This window comes from Garra rufa, chromosome 8 (genome assembly GCF_049309525.1).
Source record: "Garra rufa chromosome 8, GarRuf1.0, whole genome shotgun sequence".
NCBI lineage: Eukaryota > Metazoa > Chordata > Actinopteri > Cypriniformes > Cyprinidae > Garra > Garra rufa.
The window spans coordinates 14,858,640-14,884,733 of NC_133368.1; the positions used below are offsets into that span (position 1 = coordinate 14,858,640).

Genomic DNA, 26,094 nt, shown 5'->3' on the forward strand with positions numbered 1-26,094 from the left:
TTTCTCAGAATTGCGAGTTTATAGCTTGAAATTCTGACTTTATTGATCAGAACTGCCACTTTATTTCTCGCAATTCTGACTTTGTTTTGCAGAGTAAATACAAAATAAAAGGGTAACTTCTGTCACAATTCTGACTTTTCCTGCAATTGCGAGTTTACACCTCACAATTCAGACTTTTTTTTTCTCACACTTGCATAAACTTGCAATTGCGAGAAGAAAGCCAGAATTGTGAGAGAAGTCACAATTACCTTTATTATTTTTTTATTTAGTGGCGGAAATGGGCTTCTATAGTTTTCTTTGTTCCACTGTCAGTCCAGGTAACCAAAACTTAAAAGATCAAAAAAAAAAAAAAAAAAAAAAAATCCATCACAAATGTCTCAAGTGTTTTAATCCAAATCTTTTGAAGAGATATGGCCACTTGACATGATGAACTGATTTTATGTTTATTTACATCTAAACTGTACAATGACCTTATAACCTTTTTGGATCTTATAAGTTTTGGTTACCTAAAATTGGTCAATGGAAGAACAAAAGCTGCTCAGATTTTATTCAAAATAATGTGTTTCAAAAATGAATGAAAGTCTCTTGGCTTTTGAGAGCAAGAAACTGATGACAGATATCTAATTTTCAAGTGAACTATTCCTTTAAATCCAGTGTGCGTCTGACTTCTGGTTTAATGACCGGCGTGACGTTAGGGCAAAAACTACCTGTAATAATCTGTTTCGCAGGGCAATGACTAGTTTTTCTGAAGGTGGCGAGTGCTAGTAGAACCTGTTTTGGAAAAAAAATAATTTCTTGAATTTGATTTGGTGCCGTTAGCGGTGCATAAATGTCACACGTCTGCTTTAAAATGAAGAGCGCTAATGTACAGTTGCAGCTACAGAGATACAGGAGTCTGTGAGGCCTGGGGCATGAGTCTGGTGGTCTTGCTGCACAGTGTTGCAGGTTGGGTCCAGGAACTCTCTTTCAGGCTTGATTCTTTGGAAGGGTTCGAAAGGTGGCGCGCACAATTATAAAACCGTCACAAGTTCAGCACACTGAGCCGCCCCTCTGATGGCTGCCGTCGAATACGAGGAGGGAGAGTTCGACTTCAGTCACGGCACAGCTTTAACTGCCAAAGCAATTCCCTTCTTTTGGTCGTTTACAAAAATACCACTAAAATCGTCTAAATGTAGTCTATGTAACATATTGCCGATGAAAGCTGCCATCTACACATGCAGAATGGAACCAAGAGCAAATTCGAGTCCAACCAAGAAGTGGAGGGAATTTCACTAAAAGCGTAAAACTTTGTTGTTGAGAAGCGACTTCTTAAGGCAAGGACTTAACAGGAAGCACAACCGGCTTCATGTGGACAGCTCTACAGCTCTCACTGTTGCCCTGACAACAGCGCTGTCTCTGTTACTATGGAGAGGGAGACTATGGAGGCGGAGCCTGCCGAAGTGATATGAAGAGAGTCTTTTTTTTTCAGTCCGTTTCTGGAGATAAAATCCAAATCTAGAGGGAAGTCCCAGGCTGCTCCTGTTCTGCATAGTAAGCATCTGCAGTCAGCAGTGAAGGCGTCATCAGCACAGGTATCTGGATCTACCACAGCTGAGGGTTTTCTAGTTTGAGGAAGCCAGGGTCCTTGCGTGTTTCCCAGTATGTGCTGTTAGACACCCATCTCTCCCTCTGGTGACTGTCCATAACCTTCCTGTTACACAGAAGAAGCACAGGTTAAGTTAGTCTCAAATAGGTTGTAGTTTTATGGGTTTTAGTGTTGTTAGACTGTAAGGCAGATTTGTGAACTTGATGAGAAACACTTCAAAGACTGGTTTTGTTCTACTTCGGCTGCGGCTGGATTTAACCAATCAGCGAGATTCCCCGCTTGCAGTCGGGGGAGTTCAAAATGGAGTATTTGCATGCTTATTCACAGAGGAAGTGGATTAGATTCAACATTTGTCAAATACACTGATGTTTTTTTATGTACAGAAAGAGAAAACCTTTATGCACTGCTTCATACAGTGCCTGTATGAAAAACAATGAAGACACAAAAGCTAATATTTTGCTAAACATGATACAATATAACACTGAGATTGCATAAATAGAGTTTTTGTTGTTTTAAAAACATATTTGTGAGTGTTAGCAGAGCCAAGTGTGTCAGAAACACATTGTCATCTTTGCCGATTAGTCCCGAGTAATATTGCAATGCATAAGGGCTGTCACTAACGATTATTTTAGTAATCGAGTAATCTGTCGATTATTCTGACAATCAAGTAATCGGATAATTGAAAAAAAAAACTGTAATAATAAAATAGACCTTAGTTAACAATAGCCTTTAAAATGACTTAAATACATATATAATAGCAATGAGGCAATAGTAATTAGTTCAAATAAAGTATGGAGTTGTTTTATTTCAGGTGATTTCTGAAATCTTGGCTGTGGCTAAAGTCAGTTGTAGTTCTCTTACGAGAGGTCTCTCGTACTGCGTAAGTATCTTACGCTAGGGGAAAATCCTTTTCTGCGAGATATTGAAGCCAAAAATTATCCTTAATTTTGAAATAATGTAAAGCGCGTTGCAGCAGCATACAGACATAGGCGAAACAGCTTGCGCGCCTATTGGCTGCTCTGCGGCAACTGCAGCAGCCTATTAGAGCGAGGCCTGACGCGACGCCAGATCCAATGGGGGCATTTCGCGCCCTTTGCGTCGCTTCGCGCCCTTTTCGTAGCTTCCCGCCTAAAAGGGCGTGGTCTAGACCTATAAAGATCGCTCGTAGGCAGCTATTATCTGATTTTTCATCCTTCAAGCGAAGCACACGCATCGCTGGAGCCGGATAAGAAGCCGCCGTTTGACTGCAAGCATCTCAGCGGGATGAGCCACTGAAGCTGCTGGCCACGCCGCCTTCCGTGCCTTCCTGCTGCGCTTTCCGGCGCCTATATCCTTTATAATCTACAGTGTGTGTCGCCGCTGCGATACACACTGTTTCTCTAAAAAGAGCAAAGCGTCTTTTTAAAGATGCCTTCATACGGCTCGTGCAGATGCCAATGGTGACTCTGAGGACTTGCCTTGCCTTCTTCACTGAGACTGCTCCCCCGCCCGCCGCGGTGTAGCGCCGTAAAAAGCGCCGTGCCCAGCGGGCCCCGGACACTTCCCCCAGCCGACAAAACTCGCCGGTTCGCCCGCCTGCTTCATCGACCTCGTCAGCCTCTGTTCCGGACGTAAAGCGGCCGCTGTATGCCACCGCTTCCATCGACGCCGCTGACGAGGGGGGCCATGAAGGAGGAAGAGGATTTCCATTTCCCGCCAAAGCGGGAACGCGCATGCTGCTCAGAAGAGGCGATAGCAGCCCACTTATGTCTGCCCTCCGCTGGACGGCGTGCTAAGTCGGCCCTCCCCTCTAAAGCTTGCCGTCAGACGTCAATCTGCTTCGCCGCGCTTTCGCCGCCGCCTAGCCGCGTCAGCGCTGCGTAACATGGTCTCTCACCGTTGCTGAGAGGCACCCGTGGTTAACGCTTTCTGACGTTTTTCTCGTCTGGCCGCCGCCCCGCCAGACGCGGCCCGCGGCCCAGGATTGAGTTGAAACCTGAGCCTCCGAAATCGTCCTAGCACAACTGGGAAAACGACGGTGTACGAGTCCCACTGTTGCCGGACCCCCACCAAAGTTATTCGCTCGTCCAGTTCCAGGAAATGTGACTGTTCCAGTGTTTTCTGCAGCCAACAAACCGGCTCCGTCGCCCGTTTGCCTGCACACAAAAGTCGTTCCCACGGCTACACAGATAAACCCCCAATAAAGTGTATTGTCTGGTGTCCCGGCCACGGCCGATGGTGTTTCACGTGTCGTAAGAATGCCCACTAACCAGTGCTCATCTCTACACACAAGCACAGCGCACATAAAATCGACACAGATCGATTGCGCTTCACAACCGGCCACGGCCGATGGTGTTTCACGTGTCGTAAGAATACCCACTAACCAGTGCTCATCTCTACACACAAGTACAGCGCACATAAAATCGACACAGATCGATTGCGCTTCACAACCGGCCACGGCCGATGGTGTTTCACGTGTCGTAAGAATGCCCACTAACCAGTGCTCATCTCTACACACAAGCACAGCGCACATAAAATCGACTCAGATCGATTGCGCTTCACACGTGGTAAATATGCCCGCTTCACAGTGGCCACAGACACCACATTATGCACGTCAAACGGTTTCTGTGAAAACGAAACCAAAAGTGCATTCGCTCTACGCAGGCGAACGTTGTTTGGAGTGTGTTAAATGTGCCCGCTGCCCCACAGCCACATCCACACACAGACATAATAGTTCCCGCTATCAGCGTGCCCCATGCCTCAAATGTCACGAGCACGTTTTGCATGAAATCAGCGTGCATTCGCTCCATGCAAGCGAACGATGTTTGGAGTGTGTTAAATGTGACTGTTCCAGTGTTTGCTGCAGCCAACAAGCCGGTTCTGTCGCCCGCTTGCCTGCACACAAAGGTTGTTTTCACGGCTACCCAGATAAACCCCCAATAGAGTGTATTTTCTGGAGTCCCGGCCACGGCCGATGGTGTTTCACGTGTAGTCAAAATGCCCACTCCTCCAGTGCCCATTTCTACACACAAGCACAACCTGTCATACAGACCCTGCGCACATAAAATCGGCTCAGATCGATTGCGCTTCACATGTGGTAAACGTGCCCACTTCACAGTGCCCACAGACATCACATTATGCACGTCAAAAGGTTTCTGTAAAACGAAACTAACGTGTATGCAGGCGAACGGTGTTTGCAGTGTGTTAAATGTGCCTGTTGCCACACAACCACATCCACACACAGACATAATAGTTCCCGCTATCAGCGTGCCCCACGCCCCAAATGTCACGAGCACGTCTCTGGTGCCACAGCATACCGAAACCACTCCGTTATACGGATAGAACGGAGCGCGCTTCGTATTCAACCTCTAGCTATTCATGCAAACGCATGGAAAAGCTTCCAGGGGTCTCGAAATGGGTGCTGGACATTATAAAAGGAGGCTATTCGCTACAGTTTCACCGACGCCCGCGCCGCTATACAGCGCGCGTCGAGACCACAATGCAGACAGAAGCAGCACACCTGCTTCGAGCCGAAGTGGCGAAACTATTGAGCAAAGGGGTCATAGAGCCCCTTTCTCAAGCTCAAAGCGAAGGGGGGCTGTACAGCAGATATTTCCTGGTACCGAAAAAAGACGGTGGTCACAGACCCATATTAGATCTAAGGCAACTGAACAAAGCGCTGGTGAAGCGTCGGTTCAGGATGCTCACGACCAGAAAAATCCTCGCGCAAGTTCGCCAAGGAGACTGGTCAGTGGATCTGAAAGACGCGTATTTTCAAATACAGATAGCGTCACGTCACAGGCGATTTTTGAGATTCGCCTTCGAGGGCCAGGCATATCAGTACACAGTCCTGCCGTTCGGTTTGTCCCAGGCACCCCGTACATTTACGAAGTGCATGGACGCAGCGCTCGTTCCTCTCAGACTGAAAGGCGTGCGCATTCTGAACTATTTGGACGATTGGCTGATTCTAGCGCAGTCTCGCTCAGTGCTTGTACAGCATACGACCATGTTACTCGATCACCTCGAGAATTTGGGTCTCAGAGTCAATTGGGCGAAGAGCTCCCTGTCCCCCAGTCAGAAAACTACCTTCCTGGGCACAGAATTGGACTCGCTGTCAATGATAGCGCGGCTGTCACCACAGCGCGCAGCAGACATTCAGCGCACAGCGGGCTCGTTCCGCTGCGGCGCGTCTGTCCCGCTCAAAAAATTTCAGAAAATGCTGGGTCTCATGGCCTCAGCGTAATCAGTTCTGCAGCTGGGTCTGCTATGTATGCGCCCACTGCAGTTCTGGCTGAAAGCGCGCGCCCCGCGTCAAGCGTGGGCGTCCGGTCGGCTTCGTATCACGGTCAATCAGAAATGTGTCACAGCCCTGAAACCGTGGAGAGCAATCGACTGGTACCAGTTAGGTGTAAGCCTGGGGACTTCCTCGAGAATAAAAGTGGTGTCTACGGACGCGTCCACCTCGGGATGGGGGGCTCTGCTCGAGGGCAGACCGTCTTTTGGCCAGTGGTCAGAACGGGAAAAGCTCCTGCATATCAACTGCCTCGAAATGCTGGCAGTATACAGAACGCGCTGATGCGCTTCTGTCCCCAGATAAAAGGAAACCATGTACTAGTCCGCTCGGACAACATGTCAGTGGTTTCCTATATAAATCGCCAGGGCGGTCTCAGGTCCAAAAACCTATACAGACTTGCAGAACGCCTCCTGGTATGGGCTCAGCGCAACCTGCGCTCGCTGAAAGCAGCGCATGTGCCGGGGCTTCTAAACATAGGGCCAGACAGACTGTCCAGGAATGGTCTCTACACCCACAGACAGTACAACTACTGTGGAAAAAATTCGGCAGAGCGGAGGTAGACCTGTTTGCGTCTCCGAACAACGCTCACTGTCTAGAATTTTACTCAAAAAGCAGAGACGCGCTGGCCCACGAATGGCCCCGCCGTCATCTCTATGCTTTCCCCCCCGTCTCTCTCCTACCTCAGGTGATAGAGAGGGTCAGGGAAAAAGGATGTTCAATACTGCTGATAGCGCCGTTTTGGGAAAACCAGCCCTGGTTCCCAGCGCTGATGCAGCTGACGAGCACTGCCCCGTGGCCGATACCAGTGAGGAGAGACCTTCTCTCTCAGGCCAGCGGCTCGATTTGGCATCCTCACCCAGAGCTGTGGTCCCTTCATGTCTGGGCCACCAGCGAATATATGATGAACTCCCTAAAGGAGTATTAAACACGATCACGCAGGCTAGAGCCCCTTCTACGAGACGGCTCTATTCCTCAAAATGGTCAGTGTTTTCGGGCTGGTGCGCAGCCCGCGGCTCGTCACCTACTAACTGTGGTGTGATGGAGGTGCTTTCCTTTCTACAAGAGCTGCTGGGCAAGGGCAGAACCCCGTCCATGCTCAAAGTCTATGTGGCGGCCATAACAGCGTTTTCGAGCACAACGCTAGGTCAGTCAATAGGAAGGAACGATTTAGTTATTCGCTTCCTGAGGGGAGCTAGAAGACTAAATCCCCCCAGACCTCCTTCAGTCCCCGTATGGGACCTTTCTGTGGTACTAGAGGCCATGAAAGGTGGACCATTCGAGCCTCTGCAGACGATTGATTTGAAATACCTGTCTCTTAAGACTGTGTTTCTGCTGGCTCTCGCTTCAGTGAAGCGCATAGGGGATTTGCACGCACTCTCTGTGAGCGCGACGTGCATGGAATTTGGACCTAATGACTCTAAAGTCATACTCAAACCCAAACATGGTTACGTTCCAAAATCACTCAACACACCGTTTAGGGCACAGGTCATCGCGCTGTCAGCCCTACCGGTCAATGATGAGGAAACGGACGCGAGCCTCCTATGCCCAGTCAGGGCATTACGAGCTTACGTGTCTCGCTCGTCTGCTTTTAGACAGACAGAGCAGCTTTTTGTTTCGTTTTACGGGCGTCCCAAGGGACTGGCCGCGTCGAAACAGAGCTTATCCAGATGGATAGTTGATGCTATTGCGTTGGCATATGCTTCCAAGGGCATGCAGTGCCCGCTGGGTGTCAGAGCACATTCCACGAGGGGCGTGGCCTCATCGTGGCTTGGTCGAGTGGGATTGCCTTGCAAGATATTTGTACGGCGGCGGGCTGGGCCTCTCCGTCTACATTTATAAGGTTTTACAACCTGGAGGTTCCCGCCTTACAGGCCAGATTGCTGTCAGTCTAGATGTTCAGTGTTGTCTGACCTGATGTTATCAGCTCGGAATGCTGCGTCTACTGAGCACAGCTCTAGGGTCGACAGTGAAAGTAATAGCACGAGATGTGTCTGGGCAATCTGAGTGACGCTGCACTATGTGGAAGAGTGCGGCGTTGCCCCTCCCTCTTCCCCGGACTCCCTGTGAGTTCTATAGGTGATTATGAACTGTATGAACCCCGGGCTTTCGCCCTTGGGTCTTTGGTGTCAGATCTCAGCATGCACGGCGTTTTACACTGGGTCCCCTAGCGTAAGATACTTACGCAGTACGAGAGACCTCTCGTAAGAGAACGTACTCGGTTACTAACGTAACCTCTGTTCTCTCTAGAGAGGGAACGAGTACTGCGTATCTTGCCGTGCATGCGCACGCTCTGGTTGCTTCGATGATGAAAAACCAGATAATAGCTGCCTACGAGCGATCTTTATAGGTCTAGACCACGCCCTTTTAGGCGGGAAGCTACGAAAAGGGCGCGAAGCGACGCAAAGGGCGCGAAATGCCCCCATTGGATCTGGCGTCGCGTCAGGCCTCGCTCTAATAGGCTGCTGCAGTTGCCGCAGAGCAGCCAATAGGCGCGCAAGCTGTTTCGCCTATGTCTGTATGCTGCTGCAACGCGCTTTACATTATTTCAAAATTAAGGATAATTTTTGGCTTCAATATCTCGCAGAAAAGGATTTTCCCCTAGCGTAAGATACTTACGCAGTACTCGTTCCCTCTCTAGAGAGAACAGAGGTTACGTTAGTAACCGAGTACGTTCTTGTGTTTCTCTTTCCATTGGTGATTCTGCTTATTAACAGCAGGTGTTCATCATTAATGGTCGATCATCACATTATTATCTCATTAACTCCAATACTGCGTCAATGCTGCTTGAACACTCTGTAGTGTGGAAACACATGAGCAGTGCTTATTTAACACTGGGAACTATCACATAAATTCACCTATCACCTATCGTTTCATTCACCTATGACTGATGCATATAATCACATTAAGTTTATTTATATGTTTGTATTAAAACTACAGTCAAGCACAAAATTATTCATACCCCTGGCAAATTCTGACTTAAAGTTTCTTTTATTCAACCGGCAAGTTTTTTTTTTTTTTGACCGGAAATGACACAGGCTTCTCCGATGATGTACATCATTGTGGAAAAAAAAATATTTCTCAGCTTTTATTTACATTTGAACAAAAAGTGGCATGTCCAAAATTATTCATACCCTTTGCAAACTGTCCCAATCTATGGGGAAATCCAAAGTTCAAATTCCAAATAGTCAAGCTGTTCTAAAGCATTCTAATTACCCTGATTCATTGGGAACAGCTGTTTTAATCAACTCAGCAGGTGAAAAACAGAAGCTCTCTGCTGTTGGTTTGTGGACAGTCATGGCTAAAACAAAGGAGCTCACTGAGGACCTGCGGCTGCACATTGTGGTAGGGCTGGGCCGATAAACGATATCATATCGAATCGCGATAAAATTTATGTTAATAACGATGATAAGCTCTAGACATTTTTTGCTCGATATGGATTAATCTAAGAGCCAATCACACAGTAGAAATATGCGACAACAGCCAATCAGCGTACAGCGTGCGTGTGCATGTCAAAGTACAAAGTTCATTTCCTACCGCACTTTGCGAAGCAAAGCACCAGGACGAAAAAAAAAAAGAGAGAGGAAGCAGCGACGAAAGTGAAACTAACTTCGAGTTATTATCCAAAGATGCTGAAATTGTCGACAAAAAAAGGTAGCACGAATTCCGTTATATAAGTGGTTTGGCTACCTCAAAAGTGACTCTTAGCTCAGCTGAGAGTTTGGCGCGATTGTTAAAACTGAAACCGAAAGCAAAAAACGCACGCGCATTCAAAAGCAATTTAATCCCCCTTGTTTAGAGAGTGACTCCCCAATGCACGCAAATTAGGCTACATGACATATCTAGGCTGTTATTAGTATGTAGGCTATGATAGGTTGTGTATGTCTATAGCTCTGTATCATGCTTGAAATATTCGGTCTCTATTTGCACTTTGAATATTTAGAGAGTAGCCTACTTAGGTTATGGCTGAATTGTCTGCACTTAATACGATTAAGAAAGAACTGTGTCGTAATTGTTTGTTATTTATACTGTAGATTGTTTCAAAATGCAGTAGTTGCCTCTAATTTAAATAGCTCAACCTATAATAGAGAAAATAAACAATTGTGTTAATAATAATAATAAATAAATAAATAAATAAATAAATAAATAATTGTGTTACAAATTATGTTTTTACAATAATTTTGTTTACATTTTGTACATTTACTCTCATTTACCATACTCTGTCACAACTTTTATTTTTTTAATTTATTTTAGTAAGTTGTTTTAATTTTTAAGGCCAAATCTGTAATCTGTTTTTGTTAATAAATTATACTTTAAATGTAATTTAATGAACCTTTTCATTTTTGTGGCTTTAGTCATTGTTGGGATACTATTTTAAAGCTGGCAACATCAACAGCTTATATCGAAATGTATATCGTTATCGTTCAATATGGGAAAAAAAATTATCGAGATTACATTTTTGCCATATCGCCCAGCCCTACATTGTGGCTGCTCACAAGTCAGGAAAGGGCTATAAGACCATATCTAAATGTTTTGAAGTTCCAGTGGCTACAGTGCAAAGTATTATTTAAAAATACAAGACGTTCCGCACTGTGAAAAATCTCAGAGGACGTGGTCGGGATCAGCACCAAGCCCGTCCTGATGAATCTGGGCTCTGCTGGTGGCAACATCTCAAGGCAGACAGTCCAACGGAAACTGCACACCGCTGGGTTCCACGGACGCAGGCCAAGGAGGACACCACTTCTCCAGATAAGGCACACAAAAGCCCGCTTGGCCTTTGCAAATGCTCATCTGGACAAAGAAGAAGACTTCTGGTCTTCTGTTTTTATGGTCAGATGAAACAAAAATTTAATTGTTTGGCCACAATGATGTAGCCTTCATTTGGCGTCAAAAAGGAGAAGCCTTCAACCTTAAGAACACCATCCCCACTGTCAATCATGGTGGTGGGAACCTAATGTTTTGGGGGTGTTTTTCAGCCGGTGGACCAGGGAACCTAATCACAGTAAACGGCACCATGAAAAAGGAGCAATACATCAAAATTCTCAACAACAACATCAGGCAGTCTGCAGAGAAACTTGGCCTTGGGCACCAGTGGACATTTCAGCACGACAACGACCCAAAACACACAGCAAAAGTGGTGAAGAAATGGTTAGCAATGGTTTTGCAGTGGCCCAGCCAGAGTCCTGACTTAAATCCAATTGAGAATCTGTGGAGGGAGCTAAAGATCAGGGAGATGGCAAGGAGACCCTCCAACATGAAAGAGTTGGAGCTCACGCTAAAGATGAATGGGCAAAAATACCAGTGGAGACATGCAAAAAGCTGGTCAGCAATTATAGGAAGCGTTTGATTGCTGTAATAGACAAAAAAGGCTTTTCTATTGATTATTGAGAAGGGTACGAATAATTTTGGACATGCCACTTTTTGTTCAAATGTAAATAAAAGATGAGTAATATTTTTTTTCCCACAATGATGCCTCTTGTACATCGTCTTATTATCTTTTGGGAGAATCCTGTGTCATTTCCGGTAAAAAAAAAAAAGGGAACTTTAAGTCAGATTTTGCCAGGGGTATGAATAATTTCGGGCTTGACTGTATGTAATCTAAATGAATGGAAAATTTGTATGTAATTTTAAGTTTATGTTTAGATCAAAACATTTTTGGAGTGTCTTAAAAAGTTTGAATCCAGCCCCAGGTTAGGAAAATAGTGTTCTTCTTCTCATCATTCACTGAAGAAAGTGTTACATAATTTCAGCCCTGTCATAGTAAGTCTGTCATTTGTATGTTTATAATCTGAACATATATATTTTCGGTTGAATCACCCAGCTTCAGTGTAATAAATCACACATGAATTACAGAATTTCCTCTTCCAAACTGGCTTTGCACAACAGACTTTCAGTTCTGTTACATTTAAAAATACATTTGCGGTTGAATCTTATGGGTTACAAAAAAAATTCCAATAGCTCTGTTAGTTTGCAAATACCACTAGTACTTTGTGCAAACAACTATTGAGCTTTATAATGACAATAAGTGTATAATATACATGTCAAAATAATGGGTTAAAAAAGGCAATTTTTTTTTTTTGCAATTTAGCAGAAAATATTTAGCAGAAGCAGAAAGTGAAGACATGATCTTTTAGTTTCAGTTTTGAACTAAAATATCGATGTTATTTTATTCTATATAATCTAGGGTGCTGGGAGATTACAGATTAGGGACTACAAATTAGTATTTGTAACAAATTTCTCTGAATTGCACTTCAACAGCATGTGATTAAAAGGATTGGTCACCCAAAATTGAAAATTTGTCATTAATTTCTCACCCTCACGTCGTTCCAAACACGTAGGACATTCATTCATCTTTGGAACACAAATCAAGATATTTTTGATGAAATCCGAGAGCTTTCTGTCCCTCCATAGACAGCAACGCAGCTGACACATTTACCGGCCAGAAAAGTAGTAAGGACATCAATAAAAATAGTCGACGTGACATCAGTGGTTCAACCATAATGGTATGAAGCTATGAGAATAAAATATCCTAATTTGTGCTCTGAAGATGAACAAAGGTTTTATGGGTTTGTAACAACATCAGGGTGAGCAATTAATGACAGAACTTTCATTTTTGGGTGAACTATCCCTATAATTCAACCGAAATGTCAAAGGATTTTTTTTGTCCTATTTCAAGTGATGAATTTTGCCCACTGCCTATAAAATGGATGAATTCTTATTAAAACCTGAGAGCTGGAACAGATCAATACAAAGAGAAGGTCCCGTCTGCATGACAGGAGTTCAATAGCAGAAGAGGACGAGGCCAGAAGATGAAGTGCACTCACTTAAAGAATCGCGGCTGGTGTCTGATGTTGTTCTCCTCCAGCCACTTCCTCCTGTTTCTCTGCTGCTCTTCGATTCTTTGTTTCTCAGCTGATGCCATCTGGACATTTCCTTCCTCCAGATACCTGTGAGACACATTAAACCACAGCTTCACCACAGATGATTACTCAGCGCAAACTTTGTTCCACTGGTTTCTAGGAGCCTGAAAGAGCTGAACTAAGCAAGAAACTCTCAGGGAGCAGTAATATACATTCGATACACTTTAATATTGAGTTTAATTACAATGTGACATGAAAGACTATTTCATTAGTTCATTTTTAACATTTCGTTAGGTATTTTTACTCAAAATATCATGCTGATTTTGAAAAGAAGACAGTTTCACCTACACTTTATTAAGATCAATGGTTTTCTGAAGAACCTTGAACATCTATGGAAGCTTTCAAATGCAGAAAAGGTTCTTTATAGTCGAAAAAAGGTTCTTTAGATTTTTGAAAAGATGTTCATGTCTTTCTTTCTTCAGTCGTAAGGAAATTATGTTTTTTTTAAATAAAACATTTCAGGATTTCTCTCCATATAGTGGACTTCTATGGTGCCCCCGAGTTTGAACTTCCAAAATGCAGCTTCAAATGGCTCTAAACGTTCACCGCAGAGGAAAGAAGGGTCTTATCTAGCAAAAGATGGGTTATTTTCTAAAAAAAAAAATACAATTTATATACTTTTTAATGGCTGGGATCATTTAGAGCCCTTTGAAGCTGCATTTAAACTGCATTTTGGAAGTTCAACCTCGGGGGCACCATAGAAGTCCATTATATGGAGAGAAATCCTGAAATGTTTTGCCTCAAAAAACACCATTTCTTTACGACTGAAGAAAGAAAGACATGAACATCTTGGATGACAAGAGGGTGAGTACATTATCTGTAAATTTTTGTTCTAAAAGTGAAGTACTCCTTTAAAATACACGTTCCTCCAAAATTATATTAGCACTATAATATCCCTAAAATAAAGAGACCAGTTTTAATTTAGCATTATTTATATACTTAATTTTATATTTTTAAGTTTTCAATTAATTAATTTAGACATTTTTTAGATTTTTTTTCCTTTATTTTATTTTAGTTTTAACTTAATTTTTTTTTTCCATCTAATATTTATATATTATTTTATTTCAGCTTTAATTAGATTTTCTAATACTGATATTTTTTATAGTTTTAGATCTAGTTAATAACAACAATACTGAAAGAGATTTTAAACAACAATTTTTGCCTGTCCTGGATGCAAAATTTATTTTTTTAACTTTTAACAGGTAACACATTTAAAATAAGCAAAATATGCTTAAAATATAGACATAGTGGTGTATAGATTTGTCTGTCTAATCAAATGCTTTCCAAAATGACAATGCCGCACTGCCTAATACAATCTGCCATCCACTAGTAATTGCAAATAGCCTTATAGTCATCAATAGTCTTAATAGCAAGTGGTTTTCTGGTCAATTTGTTACAAAGCAACTGACTGGAATTATTTCTTTTCATGAAACATCTTCATTGTCCTCATCTATTTAACCTATGTTGCATTCACTTTGCGGTTTCAATAGTAAATACATCAATACTCCATGTGTCACATCATTTCATCGAGTCTTTATAAGCTGAGGTTTTCACATGAAAAGCCACAGCTGTCAAAGCCTTACAAAGATAAGCAAAGCTTTATGGAATCCTTCAAAAACAAGGTCGAAATCATTACTACAGTGAATTCTTCTTTTGAGGCTGTGGGTTACTCTCCTCTGCCAGTATGTTTTTATAGTAAGAGTGTAATATGAGACATTATATACCTCTGGTCCGGCCTGAATCGAGCATCTGTTGGTGGCAACAGCTCCTTCAGCTCAGGACAGAGCTCATTGAGCTCTATAGCAAACCTGCTGAAGCCGTAGTACAGCTCATAGTCTGTGGGCATAGACCCTGGACACACAAACACAACATTCATTTGCACACCGAAGGGAGTCGTCGCTGTAAGTGGAACATTAGCATTAGCATTAGCATCACTCTCAAACATTCGACTGCCTGCGCAGCATTAGATCTGCCCTCTGTTGTGTTGTGTAAGGTCATAACTGCAAATGAGTGCTAAACTGAGAGCATTTATCATCATGGATATTTCCAACTGGCCAATAAAGTGTACTTTATTCAATTACAACAGATCTGAGCGCTGGGTACCCATGTACTTTCTGTCACAGTTTCTAGGTAGTTACTTATTGGTCAAAGTCTTACTTTCTTAGTCTTCAAAAGTTTAGGGTCACTTAGATATTTTTTACAGTAAAATAGCAAAAAAGTCAATGAATTTTCAGCATAATCTTCATGACGTGTTGATCCTTCAGAAGACATTTTGATATGCTGATTTGATGTTCAAGAAACATTTCTTCGAATCATCAATGCTTAAAACAGTTGTGCTTTTTAATACTCAACAAAAGAACAGCATTTATTTAAAATGCAAAGTCTTTTGTAAAAGTCTTTACCGTCACTTTTGATGAACTTAATGTGTCCTTTCTGAATAAAAGTATTAACGTATTAATAAAGTGGTAAGTGATGAGGGGAAAGGGAAAGGGGGGTGAAGTGAGGCCAAGTATGGTGACCCATACAAGGAATTTGTGCTCTGCATTTAACCCATCCAAGTGCACACACACAGCAGTGAACACACACACACACACACACCGTGAACACACACCCGGAGCAGCCATTGCTGCGGCGCCCGGGGAGCAGTTGGGGGATCGGTGCCTTGCTCAAGGGACTCACCTCAGTCGTGGTATTGAGGGTGGAGAGAGTGCTGTACATTCACTCCCCCCACCTACAATCCCTGCCGGACCTGAGACTCGAACCTGCAACCTTTGGGTTACAAGTCCGACTCTCTAACCATTAGGCCACGGCTGCCCCATGAGATGTAGGTTTAAAAAAAATGTGACAGAGTAGATTTTGATCTTTTTTTATTAGCAGACTGCTTGTATCTCTTTGATTTGATCCACTTACCTTACTTAAGTGAGGGTATAACCTTAGGTACTTTTTATTATATTTTATACATTTATGGGCCAGTCTACAGAATTGGTGCTGTCCCACAACCAAAAAACACATTTAAAAAACATTTAAGTATTCAAATCTTAGATGTTTATTAAGATCCTTCTATTATCTATTGAAACCAACAATAATATTTAAAATATCAGTAAGCTTCATATATATATATATATATATATATAATCATCATTTAATGGGTACTTTTAATTGGGAGGTGGCTGTCCCGAACCTTAACCCCCAAATTTCAACTTATGGAAATGATATTAAAATATTTTTTGTATTTTTTTTGTATTGACTTTTTTTTAAAAGCGAAGTTAAACAAATATATTTATTCTATATTTTCTTAAATTACGAAACTTTGTGTACAAAAATGTGACCCATTTTTCATGCCACTACTGTATGTTTTAATCTACTGGCCGAGATTGATTTTAAGTAAATCCATAAATTTATGATCAGGAAATATTCATGTGTACCTTTCTCTCAAGGTGTGAGTACAAACGCTCCATTATTTCGAGCTAAATGTGTTAAAAATCTGTGTGTGACTTTAAGGAACGTCACTTCCGAACACCACTTTTCTAAACTTAAGCACAGTTTTTTGTGAGTTATTCCATAACAGACCCAACCACAAAAAGTACTGCGCCTTTTTGGACTAATCCAGCTGCCGAAGTCCAACAAGTATAGCAGCGGACAAACTTGGAGTTGTGAGGAGGTGCGGAGCCTCATAAATTTGGTCTGATGATAATCTTAGGTCCCAACTTTTGAAAATTCAGAAGAACGCCACAATTTCTTCTAATTGTTTAGCAGCTCAGAAAATACGTTCAATGACAAATCTGGCCAACGAGTGATGTGGATGTTGTCACATGACTGTATTTTGGAATTGGAGCTACATGTACAAAGTAGAAAAATCGTAATAGGTCAATATAACTAATTATTCTAATTAAATTATTGCCGTGTTTGCGTAGTGACAAAATTGGGAAAAGGACAAATATTCCAAAACTTTCTGAAAATACAAGATGAGAATTGCACAATTACTAGAAATGTGTATCTTGGATATTATACAATTTGCATACTTACAATTTTTTTCAACTCTGACTTTGGACCAGTTCTTTAGAATGGGCCTTATATTGTGCCAGTTTATTTTTACTAGCAATTGGCACATGGCAAGTGTTCATCCTGGACACTGAGTGTACATACCTGGTCTCCAGATGCATTTGGCTGAAGGTGGGACTCCACAGTACAGACCCTCATGCCATTTCCCAAACAGTCTGTGAATGATTTTCCCCTCCTGGTCCATCACTGATCCTTGCACCTCATTTACATTCGAGCTCCAGTAGTTTCCCTGGAGCCAAACACACACACACATTAGGGCTGGGATTCTCTAGACACCCCACATTTATATTCTGACTCATGATATGATTATAAAAACAACTGCAGATGTGCATGTACCTTAACAAAGGTGAGTTTGCAGATGTAGGTAGTGTTGCGGGTGTTTTTGATCGTGATCTCGCCGTAATGTTCGATCCATCGCCTCCCGCTCAGAATGTTGTGGACGCACGTCGTCACCTTGTTCCACTCGTAGTGATCCCCATAACTATAGACATATGCCAAAAAACATGACAGTCAGAGAGTCAACAGATGAAGGGACACATGCAGGGAGAATAAACGGTGCAGAGAAATAGATAGAGCTTGTACCTGGGCAGCATGACGTTCACTGTTCCGATGGGGAGAATCTCCATAGACTTGCCCCAAAACTTATTCTTCCATCTGACGTCTGAAGCACAAACAAACACACTTGAGTGTGATCATAAAAGGTGTTGAGAGTAAAACATAGGAGCGGTATCAAGTCTTACCCTGCCAGAAAGTGAAGTTCTGTGACTCACAGTGACAAGCGGAGATGGGCGGATGGTGGCTCACCTGTACAAAGAGAGAAAGATACAGTCAAGCACATCTAGTAGCATTTCTACAACATAATGAATTCACATAAATTCATGTGAACTAGATTTGCACTTTGAGCACAGAATTTATTAAAGAAACACTCCAAAAATGAAAACTGTCTCCTACTTTAGTGTTCTAAAAAGTACTGTAGAACTTTTTTTCTTCAGTAAAAGAAGATTTTTAGCTGAAACCGTGAGCCTTGGTGAGTCATAAAATTTAAGTCAGCGGCTGCCATCACTTGCGACGGCATTTTAGTGACAATAAAGTCATAATAATTTGAGAATAAAGTACAAATGTTTTGGGAATAAAGTCAAACTGTTTAAAGAATAAAGTTGAAATGTTTTGAGAACTAAATTGTAGCAATTAAAGTTCTAATATTTTGAGAGCATAACCTTCACACGCAAATGGCCTAGATTGGAGCACCGGAAAAAGTTGTAAGGCCACCAGAATTTATTTAAGCAATAAGGTACGAGAGGCCGTGCTGTATACCTTATTGCTTTTATAAAATGGTTACCACACAATAAAAATATTAATATCAAAAATATATATTAATATATATATATATATATATTAGGTTGTACGTTTTCATAAAGTAAAATCATTAACTGCCTTCCGCTGTAAAAAGTAGTCCCTAACTGCTAAAGCTTTGTTTACATTGCTAAGGGTGGTTGCTAAGGAGGTTCAATGATACACAGAACGTTGAGTGAAGCGGTCGTAGCCGTGCTGTATCGTGAATAAAACCAAAGTCGTTTTAAGACAAGTCATGTCACTCGGCGGCCATCTTTGAAACGCCTCTCGGGCATACAAGTGCAGCTCCTATCCCTTTGAATGGGGAAACATCAAATTCTCCAAAACTGTTTGCCAAACTTACGATTAAATTTCATATTTGAAATCTCCACAGAAATCCAACAAGAACTGCCTCATAAATATAGTTCCTTGTGCTTTAATAGCGTTAAAAAAACGCTTATTTTCCCGGCTAGATGAGCCAGTGCACATGCGCACTACTGAACGCGCGTCTAGAGCGCCGACTGTTTCTATAGCAACCGGAACTTCACACGGTAGCTGCAGTGACGCGCTGACTTTACTAATCAACGATTGGCTCTTTCACTAAGAAGGCGGAGCTTCGCGGCCATGATGACCGTTGCATTTTTCCCCATTCAAAACTACACGAGTGACATGTCTTTGGTATTCTATAGTCTTTGATAAAACACAGCTGCTGACCAATCAGAATTGAGGAATGGAACTAACCGTTTTATAATTGAATATATGCAAGATTATTAGCAGAAATCATACATTGTGTTATACTTGCAGGAACAGTATGCTTGGAAATAATATTCCACTTTGTTAACATTAGTTAGATTGTTGCCTTTTCTGAGGTATAGAAGAGAGTATTCACAAGCTGTTGTATTCACTGTATAATACAGCACATTATTAGAAAATAATATTTAACGTCTTCCATTTATTATTTGTAGTGCACCAGACATCCAGTAATCTCAGTTATTTTGGGCTTTGTTGCTTTCAGAAATTCTGTAAATTTGATCACAAAATACAAATTATAAATGTGTTTTTCCTTTTTATTTCAAGTATATAGCACAATATAAATGTAAAGGAACATCAGAAGGGATTAGATTAGAGCTAGATTTTATTCATGTAATATTTAAGCTTTATTCTGGTAAATTCGATGTTTTACTCGAAATATTTAGACTTTATTCTCCTAATTTAGAAATTTTTCTGTAAACATTTATTATTATAATAAACGGTTACAGAAATGAGACTTTTCTGGGGTGATGTGATATAATTTTCTTGTAATAATAATGGGTTTAATCAGTATAAACAGCCAACACTACATAATTTTAAATCAAAATTACGAGAATAATGTAGAAATTAAGAGAATAAAGTTGAAATATTATGAGAATAAAGTCGACTTTTCGACTATTTCAACTTTATTCTTGTAATATTTTGACTTTATTCCCATACTTAGATTTTTCTCTCAATATTTCAACTTTATTCTCAAAATATTTCCACTTTTTCTCGTAATTTCGACTTTATTCTCAAAACATTTTGACTTTGTTCTCTAAACATTTTGACATTATTTTCCTAATTTTAACTTTATTCTCTAAATATTTCAACTTTATTCTCATAATATTTCGATTTATTCTCGTAATATTTCAACTTTTTTCTCGTAATTTCGACTTAATTCTCGAAATATTTCAACAGTATTCTCGTAGTATTTTGACTTTATTCTCATAATTTTGACTTTTTTCTTTAAACATTGTGACTTTATTTTCATAATTTTTACTTAATTCTCAAAATATTTCGACTTTATTCTCGAAATATTACGATATAATCCATCACTTCAGGCAAACGGGGAAATCCAATTATTTTTTGCAAACTTATTTTAGACATTTCACTTCAATTAACCGTTTCAGTTCACTAGTTCATTTACGTAATCATGCAATTTACGTAGCATATACGCAATTATATTATTATAGCACCAAATAATGATGTGAAACGTAGATGTTTTACATGTTTAAAGTTTATAAATTTTCTTAATCTACTTACATTTTCACATAAACCACGAGAAACCATAACAATTTTCATTTCACCTTCATTCAAGTCTGAACTATTGGATGAACTGGTCCAATGAGTTTTAATTGAGTAACCTGTAGATCTGTACTGTTCAAGCCACAAACTGTTTCAGATGATTCAGTCCAATTTGGTGAACTGGTTCAACTCGTTCACCAAAAAGAACCAGTTCAAAAGAATGATTCATTTGTTAACCACACATCACTCCAGACTGTTTACCTGAGGCTACAGGTTACAAGTAATAATGTTGCAAATAATGCACAGGCCTCGATATATCATCAGAAACCAACTGACTTTCATTTTATGAATTACCAAGGATCACAGTTTCAGCTAAAAATATTTTTTACTGTTCTACTCAAGTGGTTCATCTACTTAAATAGGGTGAGTAACTTAACAAATTTTCATTTTCAGGTGAACTGTCCCTTTAAGTCTCCTTGAGCCATACAAAATTGGCTCTAAAATGTTCCTAAATGCTATCCTTTGTAAAGGTCAATAGTGAAATAAAAAGTAATCGTTCATCTGATTCGGTTTCGAAAACAACAAAAGTTTGAATGATAAAATGAAGGGCTGGGGTATCAGTTTATTTCTTACATATCAACAGACTCCAGTGGAGAGAGACACATGTCGGTCAGTTTACACCAGCGTGTGGATGTGAGATAAAGCAAGATGGATTACGCTACGCTGAGTCTGTGCAAGTGTTTCTCTCTCATCACGGCCCTCGATAAACACACTGCATTATGTCAGACACACACAGCCTGTGGGAAAGTTCACTGCTGACAAAGACCCTTTTCAAGTCACGAAGGAAGAGCCTTCGCCAGAGGACTATTGATGGCCTTGCCTCCAGCAAACACACACACACACACACACACACACACACACAGTGAAAGTGGTGCAGTGCTACAGTGAAGGACAGGAACTCACCTGGAACAGGTACTGCAGTGTGTGTGAGAGATATGAATTCATACCTGTTCAGAAAAGAAGCAGAATCCTTTGTCTTCACGGATACATTCATATGTTTCCCCCAGAAGGGGGTTAAAGGGTTTACTGCCCGCTCTATAATAGGTGGAGGAATATCCTGAAACTGCAAACGCCGCAACGATTGCCTGCACACACAAACAAAGCAAGCTGTCAATACACTCATTACCACTGAAACCATGGAGTCCAGATAGACTGTGTGCTCTATACACTGACCAAGCAGTGCTTACTGAAACTAGATAACAGGATAAATGTGCCTTGAGAGAGCCTTACATCCACACAAACAGTGTGCATAGATTCAGGTCAAAACAAAATCTTTTTGTGTGCATTGGGACACTATTTTCAGGAAAATTAATCACATTACTTTACATTAAAGTCTCGTTATTTTAATCATTAATAATAATAATAGTTACATGATAATGATTACTATTATTACTATTATTAAAACATCTTATCAAAATTGCAAAGCACTTACAGTGTGTCATTGCAGTGTTTATGCTGATTAAAAACAATAATTATTAAAGAAAAAACATTTATTATAACATCACCCCAGAAAACTCTCTTTACTGTAACTATTTTTACTACTACTAATAATAATACTCAATAATTAATAATAATAAATGTTATTTAAATTGCAAAATATTTATTAACTTATATATATATTATCTGTTATTTAAAACAAAATAATATGGAGAAAAAATACTGTTTTTTTTTTAGGAAATGAATACATCACGTTACATAAAATAATATGGAGAAAAAAATCTCATTTATAATGATAATAATACTTATTTTAATGCTTTGTGACATCATCTTCAAGAATCATTAATAATAATAAATAATAGCTAAAAATTATTAATAATAATAAAATATTATTTAAATTCCTAAATATTTAGACATCATTATAGTATTTGCTGTTAAAGCTGATTAAAAACATTAAATATTACAGAATAAAATACTGACTTTTTTCAGGGAAATGGATAAATCACATTACCCTGAAAAAGTCTCATTACTGTAATCATTAATAATAATTATTATATCATATTAAAATTGTAAAGTATTTATAATATGTGTTAATGAATTCTTTGCTGTTTATGCCGATTGAAAACATATTATTATTATAGAATAATATTTTTTTCTGGAAAATAAATCACATCACCCCGAAAACGTCTTATTACTGTAACCATTTATAATAATAATAATAATAATATTTTTAGTGCTTTGTGGTATTATTTTCATGACAGCTAATAATTAATAATATTTAAATTGCAAAATAGATTATAAAGATATAGATATATAAAATATTATAGGAAAAGAAATGACTGACTTTTTCAGAAAATTGATAAATCACATTACCCTGAAAAAAAAATCTAATAATAATAAAAATAATTATAAAAATAATACTTCTTTTTAGTGCTCTGTGACATTATCTTCAATAATGATTAATAATAATAAATAATAGCTAAGAATTAATAATTACAAAAAAATATTATTTAAATTCCTAAATATTTAGACATCATTATAGCATTTCCTGTTAAAGCTGATTAAAAAACATTAAATATTACAGTAAATCACATTACCCTGAAAAAGTCTTATTACTGTAACCATTAATATAATAACAATAATAATAACTATTATTAGTATATGATATTAAAATAGCAAAGTACTTATAGTATGTGTCATTGTAGTATTTGCTGTTTATGCTGATTAAAAACATGAATTATTATAGAATAATATTTTTCTGGAAAATAAATCACATCACCACGAAATCGTCTTATTACTGTAACCATTGTAGTAATAATAATAATAATTTTAGTGCTTTGTGGATTTATTTTCATGACAGCTAAGAATTATTAATTATAATAATAAATAATAAATAATATTTAATATTAATTATAAAGATATAGATATATAATATATTACATGAAAAAAAATTACTTATTCAGGAAATTGATAAATCACATTACACTGAAAAAATCTCATTACTGTAATAATTCATAATTATAATAATAATAATAATAATAACAATACTTATTTTTAGTGCTTTGTGACATTATCTTTAATAAATATTAATAATAATAATAATAATCTTTAACAGCAAAGTACATCACACAGAATAATTTGAAATGAACTAAAACTTAAAATGCTTTGCCGTAATGAAAATGGGGGCTCATAACTGTACTGTAAATAAAACTGTAGTGCAAAAATGCACTAAAGAACATCCAGTATCTTTAATTGAAATATAATTTCTTACTTCTATTTTTAGTTTGATCTGCCGAGAGAAAAACAGCATGTTCTTGAGATTCACTCAAAGTCTGAAACAGTCCAGCAGTCAGCCGCCTACACTGCAGCATCATTACTACGGTATGAGCAGCGCTGCAGTGTGGAGAACGAGAGCTTGAATGTGTCAGAGCCTGCGTCACTGAGTGTGGACACTAAAACTAGGCTACGTTAAAAGGACTTAATGAGGCCAGAGGTAAATACCCACCTCCCGGTCACCAAGGGACATGTGTTCCTGCCTCAGGCCCTGTTCGCCCTTCCACAAGCCACCTAACAGCTCCTGTTATATCGCTACCTATGTAGGTGAGTGCATGAACATTCATGTATGTGGGCATGTTTCTGTGTGAGCGCAAGTCTCTTCTCGGACACTCTGGACCAGTGTTGGGGGTAACGAACTACAAGTAACGCAAGTTACAGAATAATATTACTTTTTCCAAGTAACTAGTAAAGTAACGCATTACTTTTTAATTGACAAGAAAATATCTAAGTTACTTTTTCAAATAAGTAACGCCAGTTACTTTCCCCCTCATTTATTAATTAAAAGCTCTCCTGTCCCCATGTTGAGAATAATCGTGAGTACGATGTTACTTTAGCTCTAGAATAAATGTGAACATGCATTAATTCATCTCACTCTCAAAAATCAGATACAGTATTCTGCAAAATTAATAAAAACAGTGAAATTCAACACAAACCTGCAATAATTAAATGTTAAATAATACAAATATCCTTTATGTATTTAATCCCATTTTATGAACCGATGTCCTTGTTGCCGACCTTCGATGATCTAATTCATCCATACTAATAAGCAAAAATTACTCAAGATAATCTAACATCTGTTTACCTTTTTTATTGCTGAATAGTTGAAATTTTACTTCTGGGGTCTACTGCACAAAAGTGAATTTACTTTTCTCTAAGCCTGAGGCTTTTGGTGTAAGAAGGCTTTTACATTTGCCAAAAGTACTTTTTATATTAAAAACAAACAAGCAAGCCCTGCCCAGATTTAAAAGGTAACGCAAAAGTAACGTAAAACATTACTTTCCATAAAAAAGTAACTAAGTAATGTAATTAGTTACTTTTTTAGGAAGTAACTCAGTATTGTAATGCATTACTTTTAAAAGTAACTTTGCCCAGCAATGCTCTGGACTGCCTTTAAGATAAAACTCTATGTGACCCTGGACCACAAAACCTAAAAAAGGTCTTAAGTAGCACAGGTATATTTGTCGCAATAGCCAATGATACAGTGTATGGGTCAAAATGATCGATTTGACTTTTATGCCAAAAATCATTCAGATATTAAGTAAAGATCATGTTCCATGAAGATATATAGTAAATTTACTACCATAAATACATCAAAACTTAATTTTTGATTAGTAATATGCATTGCTAAGAGCTTCATTTAGACAACTTCATTTCAATTTTTTTTTGCACCCTCAGATTGCAGATTTTCAAAAATTGTCCTATCCCAACAAACCATACATCAATGGAAAGCTAATTTATTTAAAGAAATGACCCTTATGACTAGTTTTGTGGTCCAGGGTCACATATGTAACTGGTTTTACTTTGCTGGTCTGGATTCAAGACAATAATCTGGTTTTGATGGTTGATAAACTGGACTACTGACTTTTAAACTTGATTTTCATTTAGTTGGCCATTATGGTTTGTCAGAGTTGACAGACTATCTTGCACTAGCAACTAGCTACAGACTTAAAAATAAAGGTCTCAAAAGTGTGTTTTCACAGTGACGTCAAAAAAACTAACAGTGAACAGTTCTTAAAATAGTATGTAGAACATTTTGAAAATCATTGAGGGACAGAAATCTCTCAGTCTCATTTGTGTTTTTAAGCAAAAGTCTTATGGGTTTGGAAGGACCTGTAGGTGAGCAATTGACAACAGAATTTTAGGGCATTTTAGAATTATTTTAGGGTGAACTGTTGCTTTAAGAGCTGGAGCGTACCATGCGTTCATAGGGGTCATCGGTTTGAGCTGCTAAATCCAGTAGCTCTGCTATATCCAGTAGCTCTGTGTACTCCAGCTCCTCACACATGTGCTGTAGCGTGTTCAACATTTTGAAAATCTAAAGAACCTTTTTCAACTATAAGAACATTTTTGTGGAATGGAAAGATTCCATATTCTCTTCAGAAAACAAGGATTAATTTACTCGATTCATATGGTTTAAGATGTCTTCATGACTTTGGTGGAACTGTTTGGGTTTTTTAATTGAGGGCCAGAAATCTCTCAGTTTCATTCGTGTTTTAACCAAAAGTCTTATGGGTTGGAATTGACATGAAGGTGAGCAACTAATGACAGACTTTAGAGTGAACTGTTGCTTTAAGAGCTGGAGCGTACCATGCGTTCATAGGGGTCGTCGGTTTGAGCTGCTTTATCCAGCAGCTCTGTGTACTCCAGCTCCTCACACATGTGCTGCAGCGTGTTCAGGGGCTCATTCAGCTCCACTGGCATGGACACTTTCGACAGGTCTTTCCCGATGTTGTTCTTCAGGATGTTCCACAGGTTAAGGTTGGAAGTGTCAGGGGCGGGAGCAGGGAGACACGTACGTCTACCGTTACGGAACGCACCACTGGCCAGATCACCAT

The 26,094-nt window shown here is 39.4% G+C and overlaps 1 protein-coding gene across 1 annotated transcript in view; it reads right to left on the bottom strand.

The window, feature by feature from the left end:
• Positions 1 to 1,581: 1,581 nt before the first annotated feature.
• osbpl6 (oxysterol binding protein-like 6) overlaps positions 1,582 to 26,094 on the bottom strand; it is a 51,437-nt gene continuing 26,924 nt past the window's right edge. The window contains exons 14-22 of the mRNA XM_073845870.1: positions 25,847 to 26,094; positions 21,214 to 21,351; positions 17,578 to 17,641; positions 17,420 to 17,498; positions 17,174 to 17,318; positions 16,922 to 17,066; positions 14,500 to 14,626; positions 12,680 to 12,802; positions 1,582 to 1,690 (exon numbers count right to left, since the gene is read on the bottom strand). The exon at positions 25,847 to 26,094 is cut by the window's right edge and continues 6 nt beyond it. Coding sequence (XP_073701971.1) covers positions 1,582 to 1,690; positions 12,680 to 12,802; positions 14,500 to 14,626; positions 16,922 to 17,066; positions 17,174 to 17,318; positions 17,420 to 17,498; positions 17,578 to 17,641; positions 21,214 to 21,351; positions 25,847 to 26,094 — 1,178 coding nt within the window. The remainder of the gene's footprint in view (positions 1,691 to 12,679; positions 12,803 to 14,499; positions 14,627 to 16,921; positions 17,067 to 17,173; positions 17,319 to 17,419; positions 17,499 to 17,577; positions 17,642 to 21,213; positions 21,352 to 25,846) is intronic.